This window comes from Myiozetetes cayanensis, unplaced genomic scaffold (genome assembly GCF_022539395.1).
Source record: "Myiozetetes cayanensis isolate MyiCay16 unplaced genomic scaffold, myiCay2020 scf33, whole genome shotgun sequence".
NCBI classification, from domain to species: domain Eukaryota; kingdom Metazoa; phylum Chordata; class Aves; order Passeriformes; family Tyrannidae; genus Myiozetetes; species Myiozetetes cayanensis.
In genome coordinates, this window is record NW_026087555.1 from 810,564 (window position 1) to 832,393 (window position 21,830).

Consider the following 21,830-nt stretch of genomic DNA (forward strand, 5'->3'; position numbering starts at 1 on the left):
AGACGCAGATTGGACACAAAGGATAACAAAAAAGACCCTGGGATTAGCTCAGCGAAAAGGAAAAAAGACTCACTTTGGTCCCAAAAGGGAGGGCTGGGGCTCAGCCAAAGGAAGCTGCTAAGACTTTAGTGACGTCAAGGCTGCTTATTTCAAGGGAGGGAGAGTAAAATAGGTTTGAGCCCAGCTGGAAAAATCTGTACTAAAAAAAAATACTAGTGAACTCAGGGCTACTTCTGCAGATTAGTTAAAAACCCTTGGCTCTTACTTTCTCCTTAAAATCTCTTAGAGTGTAACAGGAAAGTCTTGAATTCATGCAGAAGCAAAAATACATTCTTTTCCTGAGGAGGCCCAATTTATTTCTTTGTGCTGTGTCACAGGATGACATTGCTCACCGTGACAGCCGCCCAGGCAGACAAAAATAGCAAGTTAGAACATGTCACCCTGATGCAGCAAAGCCCAGAGACAGAAGGTACTGTGCACTGGTTATCACTGGGAGAACGTCTTTGCAGGCAAAGCTTTGGTTATCACATGTTTTTTATGGCAGGAGCTGAGTACAGGGGCTTAACAGGACAGTCGTAACACAGCTTGAGAAGATGAAACTGTTCTGGTAGTTTGCAGTGCAGGGGAAGGAGAAAAATCCATTTGTAGTGACACAACTCCTAGAAGCAAATGCTTTATTACAAGATCTTGTAAGCATTCCAGTACAGACTTATATCCTCCACTGTAGCTTGTAGTTGATGAAAATGTACAAATATTTTTAGAGGGGAAAAAAAAACACAAAGGGAAAATGGACAGCTCTGTAAAATGTAGATGAAATTTGGACAATGATTACGTCAAAGATAAACATCAAACCACAGGAATTACACACGGTCCTAAGGCAAACTATGCAATGAATGTATGCAATTGCACTTGAGTCTGTAGAAAGTTATGACACACACCACTGCCCAAGCACTCGATATCCTGGGTCCTGATGGATATCTCTGCATGGAGAGCAGCAGTTTTGGAATCAAGGAATACCCAGAGTGCTGCTGTACCATATATTCAGCTTGTTGGGCAAGTGACCAACGACCTAGCAGTGCCCAGCTGACTGTTGTTCAAGAAAATTTCATATCAAACCAGTTCCAGTGGTATCTGTTGGTTTGTGCTTCTCCCTTAGGTAGAAATCCCAATGCCTTTGACCAGAGCTCATCCACCTGCTGAGACAGAAAAGGTGGCCTGATACCCTGATCCTGTGGAAGTCAGCAGAAATCCTGTGGTGAGTCTAAGCTCCCCATAATTTTGATATCCCCCAAGTATGTAAAAAGCAGTGGTGTTGATTTCTCTCCACACCCCCATTCTCAAGCACAAGCTGTGCTCCATGGTTATTCTCCAGCCCTGAGCATTTCTGTCCAAAGGGACTGATTGCAATGAAGGCCCATATTAAATGAACTACTGGATCTCATCCCCGTTTCAGTCTCTTGCACTGTGTTCAGCACCCAGAGAGATCAGCTCTCCTAAATCAAGGCTCTAAATGACATGTATGTGAGTTCCCTCTATAAAGCACAAACCACCACCCCCCTTTCCAGGTGGCAGTGACTAAGCTGGTTTCTGAACACCTGCTGTCTGTTTCTGTTCAGCTGCTGCATGAACACCGCTCCTAGTAAATCCTCCAGCAACCTGTGGTCTCCCCTTGCCTTCCATATCCTTACAGTGAAAAGGAGTACCCAGCTGGACAGCACTTTTTGCCTTTCAGCTGCCACAACTCCCCCTCCTGCAGTGCCTGTACAATGAGAGATTGCCCTGCTCCAGGGGGAGCGTTCAGGCAAAGAAATACTCTTATCAGATCCACTGGGCTTTGGAATCCATTCCCTAAAAGGCATGGGGAAAGCAAACACTCGTTAAGATCTTCTCAGTAGGTCACCCTTACTGTTTGATTCAGCCTGCAATAAACAAAAAATGTTTTTTGTTGGAATGTCAGATGCATGAGAAAGACAGTGAGCTAGAGAGCAAACAGATTCCGTTTCTTTTCGTTATAAGTGTGAGATCCCTCAATACCCTGGAATAATAAACCTCCCTGACAGGCAGCTGCTGTCATTAGGACAATTTGCTCTTTGTCCTCAAGCTGAAAGGAGCTCTCTGCGGTGCAGGAGCATTTTGCTGGTCCCTGGGGTGTACAGCTGGTTGCTTGCAGAGCTTGCCACAGGCAGCAGGAGAGAGAAGAAAAGCTAGAAGTGTGGGCAGGGTCTGGCTGAGATGGAGCTCATTCCCCACAGCAGCCCCGCGGTGCTGGGTTGGACAGTGGTACCTACTGAGGGGCTGGGTGACACACCAGTGTTGTGGCTACTGCTGAGCGGTGCTCCCACAGCATCAGCACTGTCTGTCCAACATTCACCTCTCACTCTGCCCTTCAAAAAATGTTAGGAGGAGGGGGAAAACGTTTGTTATTACATTTGTCTTCTAGAGCAACCACCGTGCGCTTGAAGCCCTACATCCCGGGAAGTGGCCAGACACCTCCAGCTGATGGTAAAGACTGAATCTTTATTTAATCCACTTTGTTAAAATCCTTTTTTGTCTTGGCCAATGTAGGGGTTTTTCCTTTTTATTTTCTCCCCCCACCCCTATCCTGCTGAGAAGGGGAGCGATAGAGCAGCTTGGTGGGCACCTGATGTCCAGACAGGGTCAACCCTCCACGGTCCTTTTTGGCACCGACGTGAGGCACGAGACAAGGGCAGCTCTGTTTCCAGTGTGCTACAGCTACAGCAGTTACTGAGTGGGAAGCTCCTGGGTGAGTCATGGAGTGTGTTGGCTGCACTGCTTATCTCTTTTGCTGAACTTGGGAACACGTTAGTACAAACAACGGGTCTGGGATTTGTCCCTGGCACTGATGGCCTTGCTGTTGTGTGGGAGCTGTCTCATCTCCACAAGAGGATGGGGGAATTCATCTCCCTCTCCCTACTCAGGACTGATGTGGATGACTGTGCAGGTTCCAGAGGCTCTTGTTCACACCTACGTGAGCTCTTAACGGTACTAATCAACAGTGGTGGCATGTTGTGGGTTGGTGGAATCCAGTGTTGTGATGGTGTAAGAGAAGGTTTTAGGTGAGGCAATACTGAAATGTGCCCTGAGGCGGCATTCCCTGGGTGGCAGGGCATGGGGAAGTATCTGGGCAGGTTCCTAGGACAGATATCACCCCCATAGTCTTGAGACTTTGCACCTGAACAGGCAAGCAACCCTGGAAAGCTGATGTGTCACCTGATGGAAGGGGGCCTGGCCTTACCCCAGTGAAAACCAGCAGCCCCTCACCTGTGCCTATGGAGCCACAGTTCAGTGCTCTCAGGGGGCTGTGGTTGAGGCAGGACCCAAACAACAGGAGCAACTACAGGAATTGCCCCAGGAGTGAAAAAGAAGCTGTGGTCAAGGAAAAAAACAGGTCCACGTCATCAGTTACTAAGGAAGGAGGAAGAAGAGGAAAGGTTTGATCAAGATGCTGGTCCTCCAGCAAATAAACTGGAGGAAGGAGTGAGTGAATTCAGACAAGAAGCAGAAACTACCCTGTCCCTGACCCCATTGGAGCTTTGAGACATGTGGGAAGATTACAGGACTCCAAGTGAGCTGATTGCTGCCTTGGCTGATCCAACAGCTGGCTGGGATAACAGGACTGACAGTGAGCAACTGGAAGGTAAGGAAGCCCAACAGCTGGGATCCCTTGCTAGGAAGTGGGGAATTAAGAGAGGAGTTGGAAAAGAGGCAGCAATTTGCAGTCCCTGGAGGTGGCTCTTCCCAAGTGTGAGGATGGTCTTGTGAAGTCCCCTGCAGAGGGGACTGATGGAGATGAGGGCATCCAGTATCTGAGAGAATCAGCAGTGCTGGGAGCCATCTGAAGTGATCTACACGAAGATGAGGTCTCCAAAGATCCAGAGGATGTCCTGTGCACACAGGCCACGTGGAGGACAGCGATTCAAAGTGTCCCAGCATCGCAACAGCTTGGCAGCAATGCGCTGCCTGGGTATGGATACACCCGCTGTGGAGACAGTGTCTTCTTGGGTCCAAAACTGAAGCTGCTCTCTGCCTCCTCATCCCTACGGGCCTCTTGGCTATCAGGGGTGCCCCACTCCTCTCCTGCCCCAGGCACATGCTGCATGGGGCACCCTGGTTCTTCCCACGTGAGCAGGGGAGCATGAGGAAGTGGGATGGTGGTGAGTTGGGAGCCTGTGTACGTGAACTGAGAGGGAACTGAGCTGTTAAGGGGCCACCCAAATTAATGGACTGGTAAAGACAGGAGGCAAGATAATGCCCAGGAGTCCTTCCCAGTCTTAAGTGTTTCTATGATTGTAAGAAAGCAGTAATAGCAACCACCAGTACGTTTTTATCTAATCATCTATTTCACAGAATTTGCCTTATCCCTTCCTTTATAAACTTAAAAAGTTATGGATGGACCCTCCTCTGAGAGGATAGCTACTCTCTTAGGAGGAATAAAAGCCCCAGCTGCTTTTATTCTCTATGCAATCAGACAACCACACAGGGATAAAAAAAACCAAAGCCCCAAAAATCTGTGGTGAGAAGGAAAACACTCACTTCATATTACATCTGGGTCAATGTTTAGAAGCTGTTTTAGCTGCCAGGTCACTCCTCAGAGCACCTGCTCTTCATTTGCGGAGTTTTTCATTAACAGCCTGCATTTAATACCACGTATTCAGCTTGGCAAGTACCCAGCACTGCTCATAAAAAAAAATAAATCTGTGTTTACTTGTCACGAACACCCCCAGCCACCCTGGATAGATGGCTAGCAGGCCAAACTGGAATGAGCAGCATTTGGAACGGGACAGTGTGTCTGGAGCTTGTCCAGCTCCCTGCAGTGCCCCTCAAGTGGGTCTGACACTTGATACCAAAGCCACACACCCCCAGCAACTCCCTCTCCAAAGGCTGATTCCAACCATTCCCTGTGCCTGGAGTAACTGCTGCCTGCTGTGGTTAACCCTTTGCTAGGAACTATCAGACTTGCTGTTTTAGCAGGACACTTTGAGCAGGAGGAAGACTGTCAGATGTTCCTGCTGCAGCACAAACCAGAGCAGCTCTCTGAGCCTCTGTCAGGTGCAGTGTCTCCTCAGGTGCTCTGGAGAGGCTGTGTTTTGCAGTTTTTGCCACAAATGGGTTGTGGGAATCTTCAAACTTGCTGCAGACTGAGAACCTGCTCTTGCTGGTACCAGCTAAAAGTGCTGTCCCAGCCTCAGGTGAGCCAGGCTGAGCCCAGGATCAGCAACCAGTCTGACCTCAGGCAAACACCAAACCACAGCCCTGGGGAACATCTGAGGAGACAGAAGGAATTATGACTGTACAACAGTGGAGTGCTCATTACAGAGGCCTGGGCACCATGCAACAGAGATTTATACACACAGATTCACAAGCTCTCTGTGCTTATAAACGGAATATACACATTATACGCACCATGTAACACACCAAGTGATGGGGCAAAACCAGCACACTCCAAACACCAAGCACCTAATGATGTCAGTACAACACAGTGCTCTGCTGGGTGCTGCGAGGTCTTTGAACAGAGGCACGGAAAAATCTGTGGAATGACGGGCTAAGGGACTAAGTAACCCTGGACTAAAAGGAAAGGGATAAAAGTAAAGAAGATATGTGCTTCACACTGGCAAATGAACATCAGGCCAGGCACCTCAGAAATTTTTTTTGCAAGGTGACTTAGTATTTTTTGCCTCTTTCGATTTTACAATTGTGCAGTTGGAAACATCTACAGAATGAGAAATACTGCAGCAAGCCTGAGAAAAGATCAATTTTTCTCTGCCCGTATTTCATTGCAACAGGGTGACCAGGAGGCCACAGGAGCTGCATACCTGACGTGAAATGGAGGAAGAAGGATGTCAGAACAAGACAACAAGACATGCTGGGACAGATCTTCACCTGCTGCCAACATTGTCACCTGCAGTCCATGTCACAGCAGCAAAATGAGCTGGCTCAGAGCTTTGGTCCCCCCATGCCTCACTGGACACAGACTTGCCCCAACAAGAGAAGTGGAAACACTTCCTTCAAGTATAAAACTATCTTGTGGTGTCTGAATATCTGACACCTCCTAGAAACAACACCCACAACTTAAAAACATTACTTAAAGTTATGCTCTCTCCTTTCTCTAGCCTGCTTGGGGCATTTTACATCTGCCTGCATACCATACAGAGACAAGGGACATCACAGCTTACTCAGACAATTCAGCAGAGGGCACAAAAATCCTCATGTATTCATGAGGAAATAACTGTCTTGCACATCAAATCTCGAAGAGAAAACTCTTTGAAATTAGCTTATTTTCTTTATTAAAAAAAAAAAAAAAAAAAAATTCAAGTTGATGAGAGTCTCTGGTATCAAAACTGTGCGTCTTTTTCCCTCTTTTGTGCTCCTGACAAGCACTGACACAGCAAAGAGAAGACAGTGCAGGGGCTGCTGCATGGTCCACAGAGACTGTACAGGCTTTGGACCCAATGGAGAAAGGTTCCCATGTGTCCAACAGCACGTGGCTCCAGCCTGGTCTGTCTCCTTGGAGCTAGAGGATCATGGATGATGGCGGTGAGAGCATAAAGCCCTGCAAAGCAGCACTGTCTCGGGAAGCTGTACAGCTACCACGAATGCCACTGGCATCAGAACCTGAACACTTCTGAAACTTCTCCCTTATTTTTCACCCACTTCTCCTGAAGCACAGGGGAGTTTTGGGTGGCTGCAGCAGAGGAAGACAACACGCCCTCTTTCTGCCTACCCAACAACAACTATGCGTTTGTTCCCCCATGTATTAACGTACAAGGGAGCCGGCGTGGGGCTCGGGCTTACACAGCTGCCAGGTCACTAAGGGTCCTGGGGAATACAGGGAGGTGTGGAACAACTGTGCAACCCCTCCAGCCTCAGGTGAAAGCCCAGCAGAGCCTCGTCTATGTGAACAAAGTGATGTGCGGAGCTGCCGGGACTGCAATCCCAAACGGCTGCCTCAGTGCCGACTGGAATGAAGGCAGGCAGCAGAACACAGTCAGCCGTAAGCAACAACGGGGCGCTACGCACCAAGGGAGCAGTGGCACCTTCTAAACACTGGGAACGTAGGAGACGGACAAGACACTGAGTCAGCCTATGGACAGATGGATATGTTCTCCTGTGTCCGGACGGTGGCAGGGAAAGATGGCTGTGGCAGGTCTTCAGGCCCACCTCCCGCTGGAAGCGAAGCTGCGGCTGAAGGAGAAGCTGACCTCGCCGTTCTTGTACTTGCCCCAAGCTCCAAAGGGCACTATGACAATCGTGCTGTTGTCTTCAGAGCCAAACTGCACTGCCTGAGAGGAGAAACACAGTGTCAGCCCTGATGCTCCGCTCTGGTGTGCTCCAGAGTTTTCCACAGGATATGCCACCATCCAGAACCGCGGTGAGACACCGTCCGTTTCTGTCTATGCCGATGACATATTCAGCACAGGAACAAGCTGCAGTTACAGTGGACTGTGAGCTAAGCAAGTTAATTGACCTGATGCCTGGCAAGGATGTGGCGAAACCCAGGGTAAGGAGAAAAGTCCAAATCTCTTGGACGTGTGGTTGTATACTTGGGTTTTTTTTAACCAAAACAAACAAAAAACCAAAACAACAAGCATGTGGTGCCCAGAGAAGCCCTGGCGTTACCTGCTCAGTAACAAAGTGGGCAGCTTCAGCAGGATCATGGCACTGGCTGATGAAGTCGCAGATCTCCTGGCTGTTCACTATGAAGTTAATCCCGTCTGTGGTAAGGACCAGAAAGCTGTCATCTGCGTGATGCAACTGCAATAAAGGCACACGGAATGCACAACGAAGGGGTGAGTGCTGCAAGGCAGATTAACTGTTGCAAAGTACTTTTTCCAGGGCTACTGCCTGCTCTCCTGCTCTCTGTGTGAGGACTAACTGGAACCCTCAGTTCTTGGCTAGCCAAAGGCTGCACCTTGAGTCCTCAGGTACATCCATGGGTCCCACAGACTGTGTTCCCTGTACTGGAGGAGAGTGTCTTAAGGTGCTTCCAGTTCTAGGAAGCCAAAAGGCCAGATCCATTACAAGAGATCAGGTACATTGTCCAGTCAGCAAAATTCTTTCTGAAACTCAGGATTTCAAAGGAGACAAGATAGCACTGCAGTAACCTCCCTAAACCCCTCAGGCCTCGTGGGTGGCATTTTATTAGGACCAATTGAATTTAAGTTCCCGGGGTCCTGGGAGGCGCATTGGAAAAAGTAACAAACAGAACGTGAGCTGAAAGGAGAGCCTTCCTGCCAAAGTGAAGGCAACTGTGCTGAATACCTTCTGGGTCGTTAATTAGTATTCCGCTCAACTACAGCTATGGTAAGATGCATCCAGCTGCCCTTTCCTTCTTCCCTCTTTCCTCTCAACTGTGCAAACCTCTACATATCCTACTTTTTTTGATAGTGGCCCATCCATATCCCACCTGGTTCTCAGTGATGGTTTTATACCAGCGCTCACCTCAAAGTTACTCATTTGACCACAAGACCCAAATGGACTAACACTCCTGTATTTCAGTAATGGATATCATACTTTATCTTTCTCCCCTGACATATTCTTCTGTGAGAAATGGGATTTAGAGGTTGATCTGGTTTAATCTAGTACCAGATTCTTTTCTGTCCTTTAAGTGTTAATCTGAAACAACTTAATTAGAATTGCTCTCTGGTTTCTTTAGTAAAAAACGTGGCCGTCAGGCTTCACCTGGGCTCATGTCGTGTGGGTGCTGCCACCTCCATCAAATACCTATGATGCCCCTTAGTCCGAACGTTGCTGTCCCTGCTAACCAGACCTTCTTTTACCTGAATCCTTTTTGTTTCTGGCAGGGCTATCACACCACTGTTTTTAAGATCCAAATCTCCTATGCTCCGCGTCATTGCAAGTCTACCATTCACGTGAGGTTGTCCCACACTGTTCCAGGAAACGAAGCCACCGCACTTCTTAATCCTGTCCAGAGGCACAAAAGGAGAAGTGAACGTGAGTTAGTGCTTCACACCATTACCCCCCTCTCTTACCACAATTTTCTGTCCCTAGCTACAATGGGGAATGAGGTATGGAGTGCCTAAGCTGGGACACTGAGGGTTGGCTTTAGCTGTTTGAAGGTTCCATGGAAGGGATGTGCCTTGGTGGGCTGAGTCCAGACCTGGGAACCACAGTGCATTTCCTCATGTCTTGGTTCTAACTTGGCAGTCTTGGACAAGTCTGAACCATGTGGTCATGGCTCTGTACTGAATCTCAGTTATGCTGATTTTACTGTTGAGACAGTTTATGCTCATGGAGGGCTCTCCACATCCACAGTCCTCTAAATGGAACCCAATGAGTTAACTGGAGCTGTGCTGTTTACTGCCAGCTCAGAGGTGGCCTCAGAGCACTACGTTCATCTCTACTTTCTTCCTGGCCCAACCCAGCAGCAGAACATAAGCCCATCCTGACTGAGGCCGTGCTCTGGGAAGCCCCATCATCAGCCAGCAGGTACCTTTCCTTCTCCTCCTTTCTTTCTGGAGTATGGTCAATGGTGAGTTTCATGGCCTTTCCCTTTCGGCACAGCAGAGCACGACTGTCTCCCACACTTGCCACCACCAGCTCAATGCCATCCCGGAGCAGAGCCACTGTTGCAGTGGTCCCAGAGTTCAGCAGAGTTGCTATAAATGTCATACGAAAGAGAGGTTTTAGCACTGCCTCAAAGCGTGGAACTGTTTATAGCAGCAACAGTTTCAACTGGTAACATGAAGACAACATGTGCTCTACATAACCAGTAAGTAACTGCTTCTAAGTTTAAACTAAATCTACACATTAAAAAAAAAAAAAAAAGAACAGAGCAAACATGCATGCATGTAGGACTGGGGAAAGAGAGAGGACGTGGAAAGGATAAGTATTTCTGTGCAACAACATGGCTCCATGCAAACAGGGCAAGTGGAACAAAAGCACTGCAAGTTACATGGGCTTCCTTTCAGCCTGTAGCAAATAGTTTTTTCTGTCCCAGTAGCTCACCGCGAGTTACAGTGTTACTGTCCTTATCCCTGGGCACAGTGGCTGCACAGGTAGCTCACCATAAAGGTGATGGCTCTTCCCTTCTGTTAGGTAGTGAAGTAGGCAATTGAGAATAGTCATTGTAGCTCCATGTAGGTCAGCAGAGGAGAAGCAATAGATCCCTCCTTTACCAGTCTGTGGCACCCTCCTGTTGCTGTCAGAACTGTTACACTCCCTCTCTGCTTCCCCTAGCTTTGCCAAGGGAAGAGTTCAGCCAACAGGGCACTGACCTTTTTCAGGGGGGAACGCTACTCCCTTCAGATCCTGCCAACTTGCTGGAGGTCCCAGTGAAAAGGTGAAGCTGGATTCTGGGATTTTGCCTTGCCTTGTGCCTGCAAACTGATGCAGTCAGGTGGCAGTGGCTGCCCAGACAACCTGCCCAGGGGCCTTGCTGGGATCATTTACAGGGTGTAGAGTGACTGCCTAGAGGGCAAAACAGAGCCCTGGATGCTGTGCTCCTTCTCTTACAGAGGGCTGAGCTGGCTGACTGCCCTCAGGGACCTTGGATTACTTGTGCAAGTAAATTTAAGGGCTTTTCATTTAGATTTTTACAATGCCCAGGAATAAATAGAAGTGCTTGAAAACAAGAAACGTGACTCTGCATATTTTAGAAAAGACCTGTAGTTTTATCTGCAGTGAAGAAAATCTGAGAAGAACTGCTCAGCTTTCCTTTTTTTCTTTGCTTTTTGAAAGGAGTAGTCCCATTTTACAGTTAGTACCTTCCCTTCCTGCAAATTCTGCAAAGATAACCCAGTAAGAGGTGCCTGGAAAGCAGTAACTCCTGCTGACTTGAGCTATTATTGTAAAACGTCTGGCCAGGACAAGCCTGGAAAACATTTGCATTCACAGCCAAATCCCCTTGAAAGGCCCTCTGTAGGTCACCTGCATTCTGGGCTTTTCCCGTTGTTCCAGTTTTTCAAAGCAAGCTAATTCGAGGTGAGTTTTGGGCTTACTCAGGAATGTGAATCCCCTGTTATATTCCTGTTTTCATGTCAGTAATAGTTAAATATCTTTCCATCACTGCTTCTGCAGAGCTCAGCTACAACTACCCGGCCCTGCAGCCCTGACTCTGAAGAATGGAGACAGATCTGAGATAGGACTGCATGTTTGATCCCAATGAATGCCAGCCAGCCCCATCCCTGACCAGCTGCCAGCAAACAGCAACAGGAATGCAAGTGCTCTGGGGTCTTGACAACCTCTTTCCCCAACCCTCTGAGGCCTTAGCACCCTGTAAGTAAAACAGAGGTGGGAGTAAACTGAAGTGCACAAAGCCCTGGAAGATGCATCGAGCCTTGTTGTGCAGTGAAATCAGCGAGTTGATGGATCAAAAGGGAAAACACCCTCACAAAACAGTGTTAACTAAGCTTGTGTTATTATTTAAAACAGGTATTATTACTGCAGCAAGGACTTGGTTTAGCTGTACACTGAAACAAGACGTCCATCGTGAACATCAGGCAAGTCAAACCTTGGACTATGTCACGGCTGCCATGCAGGCTGTGATATTCCAAACTAGAGGCTGGCAGCTTTGGACTATTCAGGCAAACACTGACATCCTGTTTCTAATTTGAAGCAAGGACTAGTCTGGTGCAGCCTCACTTTGAGGCACATTACGAAAGTGAGATGCTAACAAGTACCACTGTGATTAGGAATTTTAGTAGAACCAGTAAAATACCTGTTTTAGCCAACAGTTAAAAGAAGTGAAATAAAGAACCTACCTAAAACTACCTTTTTTTTTTTTTTACAGAAAATAGATTTTACTTAGACATTAAAATTAATGCAGAATTGCTGCTACTTTCCCATTTCATTCTGTGGTTTTGGGTCTATGCTGAGAAGCACAAGCTGTTTCTGAAAAGTTAAGATCCATAGCCTTTAAATCTTAGAAGACTTGGGAACATTTGGACATTTGGGTGAACCTGCATCTTTTGAGTGCAAACTCCCAAAGGAAAGAGCTGCTATCATAAAATCAAGCGATGGTATTAAAGAACAAGTCAAGATATTTTCCAGAATTGTGGTAATGGACATAGTGACTTGACTGTTTATTAGTTAAATAGCACTTGTAGAAAAAAACACGAATCCTGCTCATGATCTTTTCTTGTTCATGATCTGAGTAGGGATGCAAGAACGTGGATGCAGCATTATGTGATTTCTAGCACAGCTCAAACCCACAGGAATGATGATGGGATAACATTTCTAACGCTTTACTACAACTGCTGCTAGTTTATTTAACAATACAAAATACATTGCATCAGCATATGTACTGGTTTTAACAATTAAAGAGTTTATTTTGTTTTCCTAGCAATATCACTATAAAACTAAGATCTTTCAATAGGTTCTTAACACTCACTGGACAACTTTTACTGCAAGTCATCTCAACTAATGTGACAAAGAGGATGTGGGAACCTTCCAGTAGTCCAGGCTAGGAACCGCCGGACTCCTTCACCTGGGACAAAATTAAGCAGATCTCTCTTTCCACTGAAGCCCAGCACATGTCCAGGGCCTCCAGTTCTAGAGCTGCTGACCAGGTACAGTGTCTGCCACAAATAACACGCACACAGAGGCAAATAGGAAATTCACCCAGGGACTTTGTTCAAACAAAATAAACCTGCAACACTGGAGATGAAAGAGTAAGGGCTGCAGAACAAGGGGATATATCACTCTTGGGTTTGCCTGCACTGTCTGTGCAGGTCAGATGGGAAGCACTTCAGGCTTGCATGTGCATCTCTGGCCACAGATAAATCAGCCTCAGTGCTTCTGGGAAATTGCCACTGTTCTCACCTTCTTTCTATATCTCTGTGACAAAACTACTTTAAATTCAGACAAAATGAAATCTACATTTTTTGTCCCCCCCTGTGGAGGCAAGTAACCAACCAACAAATCAACTAAAGAATTTTATCAATGCTAGAGGGCCAGCTGCCTCATATATGGCAAGAGTGGCCACTTTGAAGAACATCTTTAGTACAAAATTTGGCCAAATCTGTTTCTTCAATTTATTTATTTTTATATATATATTTATATATAACACCAAAATGGGGAGTCCAAACCAGTGTCAACTGAAATGAGGCCATCTTATAGGCACCGAATAGAAGTATGTGAATTGTTCTGACCCATGGGAAATATGCAAAATTAACATCCCTTTAAAACTTCTAACTTGATTAGGTAATAATCAGGGTCCTTGGATAAAAAAGCTTCATTTGCAATGTTGATGGTTTTAGGAAATACTTAAGTACAATTTCTGCAGTTCCCCCTTTTCCTCAGTGTTGCAGGTTAACATATGTAAAGAAATAGAAATCATTTTTTGAATGGCAACTTGAAAAAAACCAACAAACCCACACCCCACTACTTTAAAAATTTCATTATTTTTAAATAACTTTTGCTGTTTGCTCAGCATAATAATGTTCAAGAGGTGCCTTTCAAATATAGATACACCAGTTAATACCTGGCTATGTTTTAACAAGATGGCTATTCCAGAAGTGAGTGGTCAATGTGGTTAGAGTTGGATGCACTGACTGTGGAAGTTGAGGGACAGAATCCCTGTAGTTTCTCTCTGAGCAGTGGCTCGCAGTGAACAGGAGCAGTAACAATACCTTGTATGACTGCACTGAGGCAGGAGAGGGTTTATCTTACATTTCTCCAGGGAAGTGCTCACATTCCCTCAGGCACACAATTCACATTCTTATTTCAGCCCTTGCCGAGTAAGGCTATTCAGCCTTTACATTTCAGTTTTTATGGCTGGTCAAAAATATCCAGAAATTCTGCCCATCTGTGGCAGTTGTCCAATGGATAATGACATCGGTTGGATGTGAGCTTCCTTTGCTATGTCCTATACCTAAGTTTAGCTGTGACTTGAAAGTGACTGGTTATATTTAAATGTGTGGATGAGAATGAAAATGCATTTTTGAAGAGATACCAAACACCAAGCCCCAGGGCTCAGGCCTATCTCCAAGCTGTTAATGATTAGACAGGATTTAGGCAGAGGACAGATTATCCCAGACACGCCTACAGCAAGTTTCTTATGCTTTTGTGTGAAATAACAGGTACAGATCGCTGTCAGAGTGACAGTCTCCAGCAGGCCAGCACAGCCCTCCAACAGCACTAGTGAACTGCATGCCAAACACAGTACAGTACCTCTTTTTTTTTATTATTATTATTGAAAGCTCATAGAAACTATTATGCTATGCATTTTCCATCTGTAATTTCCAATATGTTATAATTGTAAAGTGGACCTACAAAGGGCCATGCTCTTGAAGATGTAGCTAGGGATCCAACAAGGGACATCTCTAGTTCTGCTAAATTTGTGCCATTATGTAAGGGTTTTACCCCTCAAATAGTAAATAGAAACAATGCCTCAAACATACACTCTTGGCTACAGGGATTTGTCCCAGGACTTAGGTTCCTTCAAACACCCAGGTAGGTACACACCCAGGTCAAATTTGGCTATGTGTTAGTAAAGACCAGGACATCCTCAACATGCACTGGTTTTTTTTTGCAGACACAGAGAAAGGAGTGAGCCCTGGAAGGGACATCTACGGGAACAAGACTAAGCTATCATTCTCCACTCATCAGCTGCGGCCAGGTTTCTAAAGGAGGTCAGTCCTGAGGAGCATCCAGCGTATCCCAGACACACCATTACACAACCAGCCACTATCTTCAAGATGTTCTAGCAACCGTCTTGACTGTCACATCTAGAATAGCCACAGTTAATCAGACATTTTGCTGGCAAAGTGAATCAGTTTGGAACTAGGCTTCTACCAGACACATGCCAAGCACTGAAATTTTATGTAACTTTCAAAACATGAGCAACAACAAAAATATCCACACAAAGCAGTCAAAACATGGTATTGAATTATTTTAGCAACCGACATGCAACAAGTTTAATCCGTTCATAAGTCCACACCATGTTACTCCATTCTTTGCCTTGGACCTTGATTTTCAGCCAAGAGCACTGGGCACTTAGATCCCACAGGCTCCTTCAAGAGCTTGCAGGTGGCTCAGCCTACCTGAGAAACACTGAGTGCCTGCCAGAGTGTGGCCCCTGTGGATGTCTGACAACGCTTTTACCTCCTATTTTGCTTGACCTCAAGCTTTTTTAATTAAGAGGGCTTGTCCAGTACCCTGGTAACCATTGCATAAGTTTGCTGGCATTAGGCAGCACCAGTTAGTTAAATGATATGAAAAAAATCCTACAAGCAGTTCTAAAATGCTCAGCTTGCTGCATAACTTGTCTGTGAAATACTGTTCTAATCCAGTTCTGTAAGTCTCAGGTACAAAATATTCTAATTGGAAACCATTTTCAGAATAACAGAATAATATATCAAGCACAGTTCTCAATCCTTCTCATCAAGGAGCCACTCTGACACCTAAAGAGGTCACTGCAATGAGCCAAACCAAGAGCTGTCCTACTCAAAGGGGAGCAGGGAGGGGGACGAATAGATCTTCATGTTAATGACAATTAAAGGTTCTGATCCAGGGAAGCACATAAACTAGCATTCAAATGCTGTATTGGATTTGGGCTTCTAAGAAAACATATTTGCAAGGAGGCTCTAGGACAAAAAGCACAACTGCTCTACTGATGAGTCTCTCATGAGCTCAATTAAAACTCACCCCATAGGTCAAAACTGACTCCTGACTTTTTTACCACTGAAATACAATGGGAAAATGAAATTTATAGATTTAATACCTTTAAGGGCTGCATTTCAGGACTGAAGAATTTTTTCCTGATACCTTAGCCTATACCAAGGAAGAGGAAAGGTATGTATCCCTCACAGTGCTGCAACAGTCAGGCTACCTGCCCCACCAGGAAATAATTTGAGTCTACTTAGATTCATCTAGCAGTTAAAGTGCAGGAGGCCTTTCCATTACTTGATTGTAGTCATTCCCTGCTTAAGAAAAGCAGCTTGAGAATACAGTATCACTTCAGTCCCTAGAGGGCTTGTTGGTTTCCAGTCTTTCTTGGAGAGAAGACTTTTACAGTTTCTATTCTGGAACAGCCACAGTCAGGTTGCTTTTGCCAGAGCCTGCACCAGCACTGGGACAGATGTTTTGTTTGTTTGGGGTGGGGAAGATGGGTTTGGTGGCTGGGGTCTTTTTATTGTTGTAGGTTGTTGGTGTGTTTTTATTTTAATTGGGCTTGGTTTTGGTTTTATTTTTAAGACTGGCTAAACTGACTCTCAAAATTTTATATCATGGCCAAGAAAACTCCTGCGACAGAACTGGGACAGGCACCTCTATTTCCCTTCCCAAGTTACTCTCCGTAAGCTCCAGTTGCTGGAACTGGAACTTCAGATGTACTTAGTCTCTAGACACATACACAAGAACTTCATTAACAGCCAGGATTACGGAGTCTAAAAGGGCTGGTGTCAGCTTTACCACAGCCTTACCACAGCCAAACTTGTTTTCCTCTTCACTGCTTTTTTCCCTTTCACACTCAGCTACTCCTGTGATTCTGTTTGTGCAGAAGCAATATCAATTGCATTAATTGTGGCTTATGTTCCTCCTCAGGCGCAGCAGCCAAGTTAGAAAGGGGAACTTTGACACTGCTGCTTTTAAACCATAGGAATAACAGCTTCAAAACAAACAAACAAACATATAAAAACACCACTTTCCCCACACACAAAAAAAAGCCCAACAAAACCAGCCCTCCCTCCACATTTCTTGCACAATAAAATTGTGGTCCTCACAAATCTAAATTGCTCTTTGCTATGTTGACAAACACTGTCCTTGACAGAATCACATTAAGAGAAATTCACTGATAATTGTGCTAATGTTCAGATTCATAACTCCCACAGTAAATTTGATTGAGACTTTTAGTAGCTGGTTTTTTTTAAGGAGGTAAACCATAATTGTTTCATTTGCAGTTAAGTGGTCAGAGCTAAATCCTGTGTTAAGTAAAACTGTTTTCAAGCACTTTTCTAGACATTTTACTGCAATACTACTGAGAAATAAGACATACATTATTGTCCACACCCATATGAGTAGAATATCTTTTTACCTACCATCAGCAGAGAGATTAGCATGCCTTTCATATGCTTTGTTTATTTCTAGAAAAGCTTTGCTCAAAACATTCTCCAAGTTCTCCTCCTCAGCAAGAAATTCCCTGGAAACAAACAAGCAAACAAAAAACTAAATTTCTTTCCAAGAAATACCCATCTTGATTAATCTGCTTCATATTCCTATCTCCTCCTTGTACACATTGAATAATGCTGCATTTCAGTGAAAAGGTAACATGATTTTACTAATGACCTGCACTGGAAGCAATTTACTGGAAGTAATTTTACAAATATGTAAATTCCTCTTCCAGCATCCAGGGATGGGATAGAGATAAAAGAGTGTAAGCAAGCTGTAGGTCAGCAATCACAGTGAGAGTGTAAGCAAGCTGTAGGTCAGCAATCACAGTGACCCCACGTCAATTCACACTCTCCCTGTGTTCCCAGTCATTTCCTGGATGGTGAGTACAATTGTGTTTTCCTCTCTCACCCTTATGGGCTTGCTCCATGGGGCAGCCACACCACAGAATAAGTAGTTCGTGGCGTGTCTGTTTCACCTGATGCTCCTGCTGTCCTATTAGGACAGGTGGCTACATAATCTAGGAGGATTAGCAACATTGTAAAACCCTCCAATTCTCCCTCAGTCCTAAGGATGGAATCTCTACTGACATTTATTTGACACACATTCACTTGATGTGCACTTACTTAATATATTTTTCCATGTACTTGTCACAGAAGTCAGCTGCTGCTGCCCCACCGTGTCCATCGTATACTGCAAAGTACAGGATATCCTCCGTCAGCTGAGAATAATCGAACCGGTCTTCATTCTCCCTGCGCTTCCCGATGTGGCTCGCGCAGCCCACGTTGGTCAGGCTCACTTTAGGAATCGGCTTCCCATACTTTATGCTTGGTGGGAGGAGAATGGGCTCATCAATGCGATTGTCCCAGATGCCAAAGGTGTCCCATGTGGTCGGCCGCCCACTCCCATCCGGATCGAAGCGGGAAGCATGGCGCTCAGAGCTGGAGGTGTAGCAGGCGCCTGTCGGGCGCTTCTCGTCTTGCAAGAGGCGGGACGTGAGCACGGCTCTCCTTCTTACTTGATACCCTCCATTTCGTACCAAATTAATTAAAGTAGCTGTTGACATAACTTGTCTTCACAGAGATTCTCAGGAAAAAAAAAAAAGATCAGGAGTAAAAGATACTGTGGCTGCCGGAACGTCCTGGAGAACAATGAGGAAACTGATCAGGAAACAAGAAGCGCGGGAAAGGGAATTTTCAGTTACATCATTCAGGAAACAGTGTCACCCTCAGAGCCCGCTAATCATGCCGAGCACAGCTCTGCCTAGAAGCAAGCGCAGTGCGGTCTGTGTGACTCACTGAGAAACTATCCCACACTCAGCAGCCCACATCTAAACCAGAACAAGGTAAGGCATTCCTGCTGGCCACCTGCAAAATGACATCCTGAATTTTCAGTGGTTGGGGTGGTTGTGATGGAGCAAATCAGAGTGATAATGACTTTTCTAAAATATGAGTGGGTGAAAATAGGAGATAAGGTTGTGAAAATGAGCTTATCGTGCATGCTCTTCAAACATCCGCACTGTGGCTCCCCAGGGGAAAAGGGGGAAGAAATGTATTTGCCTGGATTTTAAAGCATTTTTTCATCTGTACAGGATATTCAGTTCTGTCACATTTATGGAGGTCTTGAACAATGCTTTTCATCACAAACCTGCAAAGTTAATTGTGATTTTTTTTTTTTGTGCTAAGAATGACCACTAAGAGTGTATCCATGGACATCCACAATTGCACCCGCAACCTTCCCCCTCAAACAAAGCCCATGTAGCTATTTGCTGTTTTGTCTGTCCTGAAGTTCTCTGCCACATAACCCTGAAATGTATTCCTTTGGCTCACACAGGCAAGCAAGATCTTCTGCTGGCTTTTCAAATCTCTTCTGCCATCCAGACAAATTAAAACACTCTCCTTGGCTCAGCACAGACAAAAATTCACTAATGATGACTCATCTAGCACGCTGAAAAATGTAGAAAGATTGGCTTATTTGACCTTTTGTACAGTAAAAGCTAACTCAGTGAAAGTCTGGGATGCAGTTTGTGATAACTACATGTTGTTGCACCAGAGTAATTTGAACTGGACCATCAGATCACTTTAACCAACCATACAAAATTTTAAGAGAGGGATTTCTAACTTAATTGCTTAAAGTTTGCTGAGAGCAAAATTATGAGTGGAAGGTATTATATGCCATAATAAAGGAACTAAAAATATCCAGGCTTATGGTGAATGCAAAAAAAAAAAAAAAGGCAGCAGAGTAGCCTGACGTAATCAAACAGAAAAGAGCAACACGTGTACCCCAGAGACATCATAATTCTGGGCTGCCATGCCTTGCTCTCGTACTTTCCCCAAGCCAATCACAAGTGTATCTGTAGATCCGAGATATTTGTTAAAAATGTGTTTTTAAATTGCCACATAAAATCCGTGTGGTTGTAAAAAACATGCAGTCAAAGGTAACTTAGTAAGTGGTTGCTTCAGTAGAAAATGGCAGTGACACAGCTTTTGGGAGGTCTTCGTTAAACTCATTCACAGCTCAAAGCATGTTGGTTTAGACGCTCTCTGTTTACCTTTCATGCAATTTCTGCATGGAAAGAGGAAAGGTTTCTTTACTTAGCACTTAAAAATTAACTCTTGACTTGATAAAAGGCTGAATGTTCTGGAAATCACTGTTGTTACATCAGTTGAATGTGGAACCACTTGGAATTTAAGATTTTCCATTTTACTGAAGGGTGATGGCAATATCACACCCCTATTTCAGTGTACGTACAGGTATTTAAAAACTGATTTACTTCTTGAGTTGCTTTTTCCTTCCTGTTATCCTTGACTCATAACAAGAGCACATTAACCTCCTTCTGTGAAACAAAGCACCAACAAATAGAAAGCCTGATAATTAACAAAACCCACACTCCTTTTCACTTCTGTCAGCTTGAGAAGAGAACATGAAATGCTACCTATATTTAGATTCCCCTGTATCCACAGCATGAAGCAGAGGATCAGTCCAAATTCACCAGCTAATTCATGCATTTGTTCCCTATCAAATTCAACTCTCAGAAGGCCTCTTATTCTGGCCAAAAATAAATGCTGACGACAGTTTTGGTTTTCAAGCGTCTCTGCAAGTCAGGAGCAGGAACCTGCTCTTCAGTTCCTGTTATGTAAACAGCGTTGCTTTCAGCTGGACACACAACAGTCCGTGCTTTGCTAGCTGGTATGTCTGCAAACACGAACTGAGGTATTGAAAAGGGGAGGGAAGGTGGGGGGGAGAGGCACTGCTGCTAAAACCAAAGTCCAAGATGGACAGTTCTAGATGGAAATCTGCTTTGATTTCTGCGCTCCATCTGATCCTGTTCACCTGTACACACTGAACTCAGAGAAACAGTTCCTGCAGGCGGGAAGGGAAATAGAATGCTTAAAGCGGTGAGCGATGTAGTTCAACATGCGTGGTGCCCCTTTTTACAGGGCTGGCTGCTGCCGCTCGGCAGATGGAAATTTTCCAGGCTGCCAGAAGAGAAGGGGGGGAAAAAAAAGGAAACCCGGAAGAAAGCGAAGGCATGCCTGCTGCCCCGGGGGATCCGACGTATGTGAAAAGGAATGTACAACTCCAAGTGCACTTGCTTCGCACGCCTTCCAAACCCCACAGACGCAGGCAGGACCGCGGGGTATGTTAACTGTTATGTTCAGCTCGGCTTAAATCAGAGGGTTGGTTGGTTGGTTGTTTTTTTTCAAACCGGTGACAACCTAATCTCGCCTCCCCCCAGCCTGGACAGCAAACTGCACACAAACAGCAGCAATTTAAAGACGACTCCGCCGCTGCAATTTACCAAGCACGAATTACTCATTTTTTAATCACGGAGCCGGATTTATTCTGTGCATCATGACAAAAGCCGCGCGGTTCGTCGGGCAGCGGCGTTCGAGCCCCCGCTCCCTGGCATTCCCAGCCCCGCTCCCTGACATTCCCAGCCCCGCTCCCTGCCGTTCCCAGCCCCGCTCCCTGCCGTTCCCAGCCCCGCTCCCTGCCGTTCCCAGCCCCTCTCCGTGCCGTGCCAGCCCCGCGGGGGCAGCGGCGGCCCTGCCGCGGCCCTTCCCGCCCAGCAGCCGCCGGGAGACGCTTCCGCGCCCCGGATCCCGCCCCGCTCCCTCTGGTGTCCTCCCCTCCCTCACCCCCAGCCCCGGCGCTGCCCCGGGGGGCCGGCCTGGCCCGGGGAGCGGCGGCTCTTACCTCCTCCCGCGCCCGGGCACCGGCGGCAGCGCCCCAGCGGTGCGAGAGCGGCACCTCCCTGGCCGAGCCTGCGAGCGCGGCCCCGCTGCCGCCGCCGGCCGCGCCCCGGCCCCGCCCGCCCAGCCGGCCCCAGCCAATCGGCCCCGCCAATCGGCCCCGGCGGCGGCCGAGCCTCCCCCGCCCCCGCCCCGCCTCCCGCGGGGCTCCCGCCTCCCCCTCACGCGGGAGAGAGGGGCTGCGGCCAGGGGAGGAGGAGGGAGGCGGGAGGCGGGAATGGCCTTGGCCGAGGCGCTGGAGGCGGGCTGGTGGCGGTGTCCCTGCGCAGCCCCCGGCTGCACAGAATCGCAGAGTCAAATAGGTTGGAAAAGAGATCAAGTCCGGACTGTCATCCAACACCACCATGTCAACTAGGCCATGGCACCAAGTGCCACGTCCAGTCTTTCCCTAGACACCTCTGGGGGGTGGTGACTCCACCACCTCCCTGGGCAGCCCATTCCAGTGTCTGATCACCCCTCCTGTGAAGAAAGTCTTCCTGTGTCACA

General features: G+C 46.4%; 1 protein-coding gene across 3 annotated transcripts; it reads right to left on the reverse strand.

The window, feature by feature from the left end:
- Positions 1 to 657: 657 nt before the first annotated feature.
- On the reverse strand, positions 658 to 21,399 carry PPM1K (protein phosphatase, Mg2+/Mn2+ dependent 1K). Of its 3 annotated transcripts, none has more exons than XM_050327322.1 (7): positions 21,289 to 21,399; positions 17,715 to 18,229; positions 17,019 to 17,119; positions 9,473 to 9,638; positions 8,799 to 8,943; positions 7,639 to 7,773; positions 658 to 7,301 (listed from the first exon to the last, which is right to left on the reverse strand). In XM_050327322.1, the coding sequence occupies exons 2-7, from the start codon at positions 18,152 to 18,154 to the stop codon at positions 7,170 to 7,172; spliced, it is 1,119 nt and encodes a 372-aa protein (XP_050183279.1). In that variant the 5' UTR covers positions 18,155 to 18,229; positions 21,289 to 21,399; the 3' UTR covers positions 658 to 7,169. The 3 variants fall into 3 exon arrangements, with proteins under 3 accessions (XP_050183279.1, XP_050183278.1, XP_050183281.1); XM_050327321.1 differs by having other exon boundaries at positions 17,715 to 18,248; positions 21,289 to 21,394; XM_050327324.1 differs by having other exon boundaries at positions 17,715 to 18,174; positions 21,289 to 21,365.
- Between the last annotated feature and the right edge of the window lie 431 nt (positions 21,400 to 21,830).

Coding starts and splice junctions, on each gene's coding strand:
- PPM1K (XM_050327322.1), bottom strand. CDS start 18,154: ATGTCAACAGCTACTTTAATTAATTTGGTACGAAATGGAGGGTATCAA. Junction 17,120..17,714: donor TACATGGAAAAATATATTAA/GTAAGTGCACAT, acceptor GTTTGTTTCCAG/GGAATTTCTTGCTGAGGAGG. Junction 7,302..7,638: donor CCCACTTTGTTACTGAGCAG/GTAACGCCAGGG, acceptor TTCTCCTCTCAG/GCAGTGCAGTTTGGCTCTGA.